General features: G+C 31.0%; 2 protein-coding genes across 3 annotated transcripts; both read left to right on the top strand.

The window, feature by feature from the left end:
* The first annotated feature begins 2923 nt into the window (after positions 1-2923).
* On the top strand, positions 2924-5062 carry LOC137822659 (psbP domain-containing protein 2, chloroplastic). Its single transcript, XM_068627603.1, has 3 exons — positions 2924-3346; positions 3721-3876; positions 4627-5062. The coding sequence occupies exons 1-3, from the start codon at positions 3026-3028 to the stop codon at positions 4879-4881; spliced, it is 732 nt and encodes a 243-aa protein (XP_068483704.1). The 5' UTR covers positions 2924-3025; the 3' UTR covers positions 4882-5062.
* Positions 5063-7918: 2856 nt separating this feature from the next.
* LOC137820986 (amino-acid permease BAT1 homolog) lies at positions 7919-11630 on the top strand. Of its 2 annotated transcripts, XM_068625363.1 has the most exons (8): positions 7919-8116; positions 8211-8324; positions 8431-8613; positions 9062-9181; positions 9265-9456; positions 10220-10525; positions 10685-10867; positions 11088-11630. In XM_068625363.1, exons 2-8 carry the CDS (start codon positions 8223-8225, stop codon positions 11577-11579), a joined length of 1578 nt encoding a protein of 525 aa, XP_068481464.1. In that variant the 5' UTR covers positions 7919-8116; positions 8211-8222; the 3' UTR covers positions 11580-11630. The 2 variants fall into 2 exon arrangements, with proteins under 2 accessions (XP_068481464.1, XP_068481463.1); XM_068625362.1 differs by lacking the exon at positions 7919-8116 and having other exon boundaries at positions 8123-8324.
* Positions 11631-11645: the final 15 nt, after the last annotated feature.

Genomic DNA, 11645 nt, shown 5'->3' with positions numbered 1-11645 from the left:
ATATTTATTATTATTGTTATTATAAAAAAATTTACTTTGACAATTCAAGAAGAAGTTGTATAGAACATCTGGAGTGATAGTTTTTTTTCATAAATATAATAAATGATAAGTTTTTAATTAAATAATATGAAAAATAATAATATTGGGAATTGTAGGGAATATTAAAAAATGGATTGGAATGTATTATGGTTCTATTACTATTAATATTTCTACCTCCTACAATCAATAAGATAATTAATAATGATATTATTTGTGATTAAGTTTGATATCAACTACCAAATTGTATTAATATATTATGAATATCTAATTTTTTGTGATTTTGCAAGTCAAGTAAGTCATCTCAAATTTCTAAATTATAAGTGCAAATTTAAGAACAAACCCCAACAATATCTGAATGATCATGTATGACCAAAACCTATTTTTATTTGCTTCCAATTTTGGAAATAATACATATTTTCAAAATTTATAAAAAGAAAAGATCTAATTATGTTAAATGTTTCTAATAATTCCATCTACTCTATGGCTTAATTTGATGAAGTAAAATGTCTATTTTTAATCATGTTCATGTAATAACAATGAGTTCTAAGATGATTTGTCAACTATAATTCTACATGTAACATATGTTTCAATGATCTACTGAGAAAATCATGTTATTCCGCACTTTTTGTACCTGCCAAAGGATTGTCAATATTTGAGGTTAGTTTTTATCAAATAAAATGTTAGTTAAGTAAAAGTAGATATCCATATTCATAAAAAAAAATCTCATTAGTTAGGATCACATAAATCCAAAAGTTTAAGCAAGATGGGGATGATACAATTAGTTAACTATATGATTTTTGGTCTTATGGCATACAATTTTTAAATTTATAAATGGTCTCTTAATCTCTTAAAAGATGTCAATGATGGATTAGAAACTTCATTTGGACTCAGGATGTTAACAAAACTGGTTTGATTATTGTTAACTGTAATTATGTTTGCAGTTCTAAGCAAGATGGGGTTTGCATGTTCTTAATTTGTAGGTGGAAAATAAAGCTTATCTCCTATGGTTAGCTTGGGATTTTGCTTACAATAATATGTCTTGGTCTATTTTAATGCATGTCATATCCCTTAAATCTAATTATTTGAAGATTCCTTATCATTCTTCTTCTATTTGGCATGACATCAATGAGTATTATGATATATTGTTAGATAATAAACTTTTGTGTTATTCTAAATGCATTTCTTTGATTGTTGGGGTGCCTTACCTTGAGAGAATTAGTCTTATTTCTACTATTGTTAATGGATGGAATAACTCAGGTTCGTATATTTCTTTTGACCTTGGCAGAAATCCTGATATTCATTCTATTAAACACTTGATTATCTCATATTTGCTTGATGTTCCTAATTGGAGGATGTAGGGTAGTGAGGTTCTTTATCAAAAATCTGATAGATATTTTTTCTTTACATCTTCTCCTTGTGATTGGGGGAAGTTAGTTTGGTCTAGTTCCATACCTCTGCAAAATTTGTATTGCTTTTGAAGGTTTTTCATAAGAGGTTTCCTATTGATAAAGAGGTACAAAAAAGAGGTGTTGTTTTATGTTTTATGTGCTCTCTATGGAACAAGATGAGAGTATTGATCATCTATTTTTTAATTTTCCTTCTATTTATTTTATTTGGTCTGACTTCAAAATATATTCTCTGATTTTACTAAATTTTCCTGTTATGATTTTATTGCTTTTCTTAAGTCCCATGTAGCCCCATTATTAAGGACATTAAGTTTGTTGTTATCATATTTTCCTCATAGATGATATGGGGGATGAAGAATTATGCTCAACAGTGCATCAATATATATTTTGATATATACATGGTCAATGACTACATCCAGATTTTAGGTAATATGTATAAGAAATGTATATCTAATCATATTGTTAACTTCTTTCTCTCGAAGTTTTCTAGAATTAGCACTAGACCTAATAAGGTCTTTGTTCGTGTTCAAGTGTACTAGCTTTTCCTTGATGTGGTTTGGATTAAAGTGGATACTCATAGTGTTGCTCATGGGGTCTTCTGGTCCTGCTGCTTATGTGGTCCTGCTGCTTATGCGAGTATCTCCAGAGGGAGTCGTGGAGAGTATATTGGTGATTTTTCTACTTTTTAGGGGAATCAAAATCCCTTGTATGCAAAGATTATGAGAGTTATTCTTGCCATTAAACATGCCAAGAGTGTTGGCTTCAAAAAGCTTTAGTTGGAAAGTGATTCTACTTTGCTTTGTTAAGTTTTTTTTCTATGCTAATGTGGTTCTTTGGATTCTTAGAGGAAAGTGGATAAACTGTATCCAAATATGTGTTGACATAAACTTCAAAATTTCCTATATTTTTAAAGAAAGTAATAGTTGTCCTGATAAGTTGACTAATGTAGATATTGACAATAAATTTTTGTACATTGTTATGCCTCCTTTATCTTAGTTTGGATTTTTTTTTTCATAACATGTATGAATTTCTTTTGTTTCATTTTTAGGTCACATACTTTTTTCTAACATAGGTTTAGTGTGGTTCTCTCATGTTTTTCTAACTTTCTTTTTCTAAACAAATTATATAAAAGAATATGAAATTTATAACAATATATAAAACAATTTTTTTTATTTGATATATGCATTTCATATTCGTAATTGTAAAAAAAATCTGCTCTGAATGCATATTTATATTTTACCTTTTATTATAATTTAAAATTAAGAAAAAAATTAACGGCATATATTTTAACACCATTATATATTACAAGTTAATCACATCTTTTAATAATAAAATATATTACAAACTACTCATTATTATTATTTTAAAATATTGATATGAATAGATAAAAAGAATAAAATATGGTGAAATCTAGCTTAAGCAAGAGGACAAGACGAAAAGAAAAAGAAAAAGGAGAAAAAAAACGTAACCTTAGGAAGAGAAGAGAAAAAATGTGGATAACGATTAATCCTATGAGGATGAAACATTGAAACCCAATCCAACAAACCTTAAACCACAAATCCTTAAATCCACAAAATAAAATGGCTTTAAGAAGCTCCTTTACCTTTTCACTCTCTAATTTCTTCCACCAACACTCTCAATATGCTTCTTCAAGAATCTTCGTCTCAATCTTGCTCCCCAAATCCACTTCACTCACCTGCATTCATGAATCCCACAAAGATATGCACTTGGCACCATCTCTTAGCAAGAGGAACCTCAACCTCACCCTTCTTCTCACAGTGTTTCTGTGGGGTCAGGCACCTATGGGTGATGCACTCTTGTTGGCTCAAGAATTGGAGCTTCAGAGATACGCTGATTCCGAGGAAGGTTTCACTCTTCTTACACCCTCTTCTTGGGCCAAGGTAAACTAAATAACTCCCTTTTCAGTTCAAACTTCAAACTATCACAGTTCAATATAGCAGTAAACCTTGTTAGTTGATACTATGAAGTTGGATGCACGTAACATTGTTATCTGGTTAGAATAGTTACATATTAACATTGTCAATTCAAGAATAGTATTGAACTTGTTCTTAGATTTAACGCTTACCATGTCAAAAACTAGGGAATTCGTGAATTTGATTGATCATCATCGTAATAATAATATAAGAAACACCCATAAGTTGACATCCTTTATTTTTGGCAAGTGTATAAAACCAGAAGAAAGAAAAAATCATATCATGAATAACGGTATGTGTTTTTGTCCTAAAGGAAGAGTCTTTGGTAATGTGTTTAACAGGTTGATAAAGCAGGGGCAACTGTGTTGTTTGAAGAAAAAACTATGGGAAGTAACAATATTGGGGTTGTTGTAAGCCCAGTTCGTCTTAAGACTCTTGAAGAGTTTGGGACACCTCAGTTCGTTGCTGATAAGCTTTTACAAGCAGAAAGACGTAAGGTAAACTATTCTTTTTTTTCCACAGCTGCTTAATGTGGAGCATTTGCTTGCAAGGTTGTAAACTATGGTTGTGGTCTTGTCCTGATCTTTAATATTGTGAAAAATTGCAAACAAACAGTGTTAATTAGGCAACAATTGAGGTCTCATAGACTCAATCTTTTTCAAAACCTTCTCCGTTGTTGCATTTTTATTGTGTAGAAGAATTCCACTACATTATAAGAGGAGAGAAAAAGGAGCTGATGTTCATGATTTCATGTAGATAGTGTGAACTGAGAATATATTTTTATTTCTATTGAGAATTCAATTTCTCTAACTAGTTTGTCAATAGACTTCTCAAACTCACCTATTATCAGATAACAGTTATACCATAAATTTCATTTAAAATTATAGTATAAATGAAATTCAAAACTAGAATTCAAAGTAATAATTATTGGCCATTCAAATTTCTCTTGAGTTTAATGCTTATCAGGCATGCTGTATGTATAGTGCATAGATGAAAATTGATAAGCAAAGCAGGAGTTCTATACTTGAAGCGAACATTTCTGTTTCTTTTATGACCATTCTATATTCATAGAGCCTTTAGCATAGAGCTTAACAAGTTAAATTCATATTTTTCAAAAGTTGACCATTTCATATTTCAAAGTCCGTGTTCTCATAGCAAAATATGTCTTTGTGCCCTTAGAATTGGTGGATAGACATATATGATTGTATGATCTATTAACATTTGTCACTTATTGCCTTGACATTCAGGAAAGTACAAAGGAGGCTGAATTGATTACAGTAGCAGAAAGATCAGGAGAGGGAGGGTTGCAAATTTATGAATTTGAATACAAGATCGATAGTAGTCGTGGAGGGATGAAGAGGATATTTTCTGCAGCATTTGTGGCCTCAAAGAAGCTCTATCTTCTAAATATTGCTCACTCTGATAAACCAGAGAGTCCTCTTGACCCGGATAAGAGAATGATTTTAGAGCAAGTTCTTCATTCCTTTGATGCAGCAGCTTAAACTGTGGCATCAAAGTTTCGTTCTTCTGATTTTTTTTATTCTTTCTTTAGTTTTGATTTAATTCCCAAGTTATGGCTAATGAGTTGTGTTCAAATCCTTACCTACTACTTCAACATGATACTTAGTTAAAAGGGAAAAACAGAAGAAGGCTTATTATGAATTACAGTATATTTACACGTGATCCGTCAGTTTTTCCATTTTTTTTAGATAAACGACCATCTACGTATTTTAGTCTAGATTCCAAATTGATTTTCTAGGTGGATTGATTTATTATTTGTTGGAAAGTCTTCCTTAATTAATTTGACACTATAACCAATAAATCTTCATAACTGATCTATTTAGTATATTTAATGATAAATATTTCAAAGTCTTAAGTTTTGAAATTATATCTCTTTTCAAGATTTAACTTAAAAAGTTGAAGATATTAGTTTCAAAGTATTTTTAAAATATAATAAAACATTAATTGTTCATTATATTATTATGATTTTTTTTTCTCTATCTCTATATAAAGAGAATTTGTGAGAAAGAGAAGAAAACAAACAAGTGAGAAGAGTATTAAATTAGAAGTAATAATTTGTGGGATATTGAAACCTCACTAGATGTTAATATGTAAAATTAACTTATTCAATATTTTTGACACCCAATTTCTTCGGGTATTTAAAACTTTTGTTCCTTAAAAGTAAAGATAATTGAAAAATATCATTTAAGATTTGTTCTCTTTTGAAGGAAATAAAAATGGGGTCAAGAAGATGAATTTTAGTTTTGAAAATAAAGAAAGAAAAGAGAAAATAAAAAATCTACATCTAAAAACATATTTAAAAGGGTAGGTCCATTTTTTTTTTCTTTAAGTAGAAAAGGAAAATAAAATCAGAAATTAAAAGTGTATATCTAAAAAGTAATCTGGGCCAATTTTTCTGACCCAACTAACATTTTACTCGCTGCACCCCTCTTTTACCGTCACACCTGTCTTGTTTTTATAAAGTAATATAGGCCCATTTGGCTGATCCAGCTAACATTTTACTCGATGTACCGCTCTTTTACCGTAGCACCTCTTGTTATAAAAAAAAACTATGGGCCCATTTCGCTGACCCAGCTAGCATTTTACTTTCTGAACCACTCTTTTGTCTTCACAACCCTTCTCATATTTTTAAAATAAAATAATAGTTTTGAGATTAAAAATCACAAAAAATAAAATTAACTATAAATAATATGTTTTAGTTGTAGAACTCATGATCTCTAATTTTTTGTTATGAACATAAATATTTACTATCATTCTCAAGTTCATTCTTTCAAAATTCCAGTTTCACTCCTTTTTTCAAGAATTGAATTTGCAATGACACAAACCTTTTCAAATTAATTTAATCTCTTAGAACTACGTGAACTCTGATTTTACATTCAATGTTCACATAAAATATTGTATTGATGGTAACTCGAGTCCATCACCTCATACAATCAATGTTAAGAGTAACGATGCTTAATATGAAACTTCCCACATATATATAATAGGAATATAGGACATGACATCCTAAGTGAGAGTCACTCTCTTGATGAATTTGAAATAAAGTATTTTTCACTCTATATGTAAAGAAATTATTCAAGAGAATATTCATAAAAAAATACTATAACATATTACTAGAACAAATATATTTATGTATTATAATTTAATTATATTTTTAAGTTACAATTTTCGCAATATTGGTTATGGTGGTTGTTATAAGTTTGCTTTTTCTCTAATGGTTATCCGAAGAAAAAGAGTGTCAAAGTAGATATGATTGTATGCTGAATTTCAAATTTGCAAATCCCAAAATTATTGTTGTCAACGCATTTTTATGGGTTCTACATATAATATTTTTATAATCATTAGAGTGCAACTTTTTCTGAATTATAAATGAAAATTTATTTATTACTGGATTGAATTGTGGTTGGGATAGTCAAAAAGAAGTCTTGAGATGAAGAAAAATGGTTAGCACTAATTTTGCATCTTTTTCTTTTATTTACAAAAACTCTTATTCGCTTTACTTCGAGTGATTATATATTTAATTAAGACTATCTCTTGTATTCTTATTAATCATAGTAAATTTTCTTTATTATAACTCGTGATTTTTAGGTTTAGGGTTTTCACTGTGTTGTTTTAGCCTTCTCCTTTTCTGTTTTCATCTTTCTCTAACAAACATAGTTCAACATTTTATAGAAGAAAACATAGTCAATGGAATCTCATTTCTAACCCAAATTAACAAATTTTCAGGCTCCAGGGTAGCTTAAAAGTTAAACTTCACACAGTTAAGTTAGTTGAGATTAAATATTTCCTCTTACACCAAAGTTAACAGCGTCACCCTAATCTTAACTATTTTTATTATCAATTAAAGTTTATTAACAACTATAAAATCATCATAAGAAGAAGTCACTATACAAGAAGTTTGACTTACATAATTTTGTGTTCTTTTAATAAATTGCAGATTACAATAAAAGATACATTTAAAAGATTTTTTATGTTTTATATAGTATCTTTTTCACAAGTAATTTTGATATATAAAAATCCCAGATTAATTAAAGATAAAAACATCAACTTGAGTATAAATTTAACCTCATAAACTAATTTTATATAATATAATATTAAATAAAAATTTATTAGTCTGATTAAAGGTTCATTATTAGATTTTGATACCATCCAATAAATCAATTTTATAAGATTAATTAGATTTAAAGTATAATTTTTAATAATAATCCAAATGGGAATATGAATGATGAACATGTTCTTAATTCCGTATAATTCAGCAGTTTTTTACTATTTAAATTCCGTCTCTATCTTTTGTCTCTACCCACTTCCCTCTGAAAATGTCAACGAAGGCAAAGTACAACTGTGCAAATAAAAAAAATGTATTTCAAACTTAGATGCAATAAATCAATCCAATTCATTATTGTAGCATAGTATAATACAGAACGCGACAAAATGAAACACAATAGTTTGACTATTTGAAACAAACCGATTACTACGTTGGAATATTATAAGAAGCATTACACTGATGTATATACTTTTGAAGCTGCAAGTGAAAGCAACACAAAATCTGGCAAATGTGAAACCTTTTTTTTCTCTTTCATAGAATAAGAGAAAACACTGACGCTTTAGTGGAAAAAAGCAGCACGAAACATATTGGTTGTTTGTAATTGTTACTTGTCCCAATAGACCATTCAAATATTGCAGCAACAAAGTTTGAATCTTTCAACTGAAACATTGGTCAAATATCGTTCTTTGCGTCCAGTCTTTATTGCTTATATTTATGAGGTTTCTGAACTCTGTTGTGAGCTTTTCTTTTTCCTTTTCTCAATAGAAGTGTGCTTCCATGGGGAGTGAAAGAAGTTTTGCAGAAGTAAACACAACTATGGATTCAGCAGAGAAAAGGCTCAATGAGCTTGGCTACAAGCAAGAACTGAGAAGAGAAATGGTGTGTATTTTATTTTATTTTAGTGTTTTTTTCACCATCTTGTGTTTGATTGAGTTGATCATGATCCTTTGATTAAATCTGTTTAGCTTTTCCTTTTACGGTGCAGACTATGTTCAAAACTTTGGCCATATCATTTTCCACAATGACCCTTTTCACTGGAATTACACCTCTCTATGGTTCTAGTCTTCAATATGCAGGCCCTGCAACTCTTGTCTGGGGATGGGTAGTGGTTTCTTTCTTCACCTGGTTCGTTGGGATTGCAATGGCTGAGATATGCTCCTCGTTCCCGGTTTGTTTCTTCTCATAAAATTGTTCTTCAAGGCTTAGAATTTTAAAATATAATTTACATATGATTAGTTAATTATGGAAAGTCATAGCATTTCAACCCTATCAAACCAATACTAATAAGATGGTTTTGATAAAAAAAACTAACTTCTGATAGTCCTAAGTTAAACTTGGTAATAAGAGAATCAAAGAGATATTTACAGTCTACAGATCTAGCTATCTGAATTTGATTCAATCTTGGCTTATGAAAATGTGCCCTTTTCAATTATAAAATATTGATTCAATAACACAGCATTGAATAGGATTAGCTATGGAAGAAAGATAGCAGCATGGAAAAAAAGAGAGTATTTTTTCACATTCTAAAAGTACTTGTGGATTCCTCCTGCACACAAATGAGCATGTAAATGAATTTAGTAACTTAACTAACTTTCACTTCCTATTTAATCTAACAGACGACTGGTTCTCTGTACTTTTGGGCTGCCCATTTAGCTGGTCCAAAATGGGGACCATTTTCTTCATGGTGCTGCGCTTGGCTTGAGACCATAGGGCTTATAGCTGGGATAGGGACTCAGGTAGTTGGTGAAATTTGTAGTCAATATTTTCAGATAACGTTATATGGTAAGTTGGTAACTCATGCTTTTCATGGTTGGAAAAGGCATATGCAGGATCACAAACGTTGCAGAGTATAATCCTACTCTCAACAGGCACAAACAAAGGTGGAGGGTACTTCGCCCCAAAATGGCTCTTCTTGTGTATGTACATTGCCCTTACTGTTATATGGGCGGTACTAAACACATTTGCATTGGAAGTGATTGCCTTGATTGATATAGTTTCGATATGGTGGCAGGTACTACTATCATTATGTTCTTGTATACACTTTATACGTGCCATAAGATGGCCTAAGCTTGCTTATTCTGTTATTAAAAAAAACAGCAGAGAATAGGGGTGTTAAATTGGTTGGATTCACCCAAAAGAAACCACAACAAACCAAATAAAATAAGTTGATTTTCTTTTCTTGGAGATCCACATCAACTAAAGATAAATAGTATATAAATAGGTGCAAATATATCTTATGAGTCAGTTTTGTAAGGTTAATTTAATATATCTTATGAGTCACTTTTGTAAGGTTAATTTAATATATCTTATGAGTCAGTTTTGTAAGGTTAAATTAAGCTTAAAGTTCACTTTGTAATAATTTTAATTTATGTGTTAAAGTCCAAAACCTAATCAAATCAATGTTACTTGATCATCATCTTTAATCATCTGATTTTAAAATTTTTAAGAAAAGAAACCCGTGAATTGAACCAAACCAGTATGATTTGCAAAACTAAATCAAGCCAATACAGTTGATTTTCACTAGTTCTATCTTTTTTTTTCACTCCAACCGAACGAAATCAAACTCGTGGACGCCCTAAGAAGTGGGAGAGAAAGTTGCATCTTAAGTTGATGTTTTGATTAAACACAAATACCCTTGCGAATTTGCCTATGTTGTACAATTAATAATTGCTCATTTCTATAAAATGAATATTCTGAAATGAAGTTCATAATATACTCGACAATTTGAAGGCTTTGGGTGTATCAGGAAGTAACACACTCATTTATTCTGTCAGGTTATTGGTGGATTGGTGATAGTCATAATGTTACCTCTGGTAGCACTAACTACAAAATCTGCTTCATTTGTATTCACACACTTAGAATTAGCCCCTGAATCAACAGGAATATCAAGCAAACCATATGCTGCTATTCTATCATTTCTTGTGAGCCAGTATTCTCTCTATGGCTATGATGCTGCAGCACATCTAACTGAAGAAACCAAAGGTGCAGACAAGAATGGTCCTATTGCAATACTAGGTAGTATTGGGATGATTTCAGTATTTGGATGGGCATACATCTTGGCACTTACATTCAGCATTCAGGTAAGCGTATGTAAATCTAAGTAAATAATATAAAATCAATAGTCTTGAAGAAATAACAAAGCAATGACACCTCTTTTGATCTTTGTTCCCAAGGATAATGATTTTATGATCCCAATGATGATAGTAACTTAGTAACATCATTTCTCAACCCTTATTCAGGATTTTGGCTACCTTTATGACCCAAACAATGAGACTGCTGGAGCATTCGTTCCAGCGCAAATACTCTATGATGCATTCCATGGAAGATATCACAATTCTGCTGGAGCAATCATCCTACTATTTGTCATTTGGGGTTCATTCTTTTTTGGTGGGCTTTCAATTACTACAAGTGCTGCCAGAGTGGTAAGTATAGTAATTTTTTGTTTTTTTTGGTAATTAGGTCCAGGAAAGATTTCATGATCAATTTAGCTCCTTTGCAATTGGTAGAAATTATAATTTGAGAAAAGAAAGTATTAGATTATCCAATTTTTAGCTTTGATTAGAGACTACTGGTGTCAGAACGAAAAAGATATTGGGAGAATAATGAGTCCTTACTTTTTGGAGTATCTCAAACAACTTTCAGGTTTATGCTTTGTCAAGAGACAAGGGAGTTCCCTTTTCGCACTTATGGAGGCAACTGCACCCAAAATACAAGGTTCCCTCAAATGCAGTGTGGCTCTGTGCTGCAATCTGCATTCTTCTTGGTCTCCCAATTTTAAAGGTGAATGTAGTGTTCACAGCTATAACATCAATATGCACAATTGGATGGGTTGGTGGTTATGCAGTTCCTATCTTTGCAAGACTTGTGATGTCTGAGAGGAACTTTAAGCCTGGGCCATTTTATTTAGGCAAAGCAAGAAGACCAGTCTGTCTGGTGGCATTTCTATGGATTTGTTACACATGTTCTGTATTCCTTTTGCCAACTCTGTACCCAATCACTTGGGATACTTTCAATTATGCACCAGTTGCTTTGGGGGTGGGTTTGGGTCTAATAATGCTTTGGTGGCTGTTAGATGCTAGGAAATGGTTCAAAGGGCCAGTTAGGAATATTGATATTCAAAATGGCAAGGTGTAACTTTTACAAGTTTAAAGAAAGAATAATTGGTAGAATATATTCTTTATCTAATTCTGCTGTGTTGAT

Source organism: Phaseolus vulgaris, chromosome 9 (assembly GCF_000499845.2).
Source record: "Phaseolus vulgaris cultivar G19833 chromosome 9, P. vulgaris v2.0, whole genome shotgun sequence".
NCBI lineage: Eukaryota > Viridiplantae > Streptophyta > Magnoliopsida > Fabales > Fabaceae > Phaseolus > Phaseolus vulgaris.
This window is presented reverse-complemented; position numbering and strand designations above follow the sequence as displayed.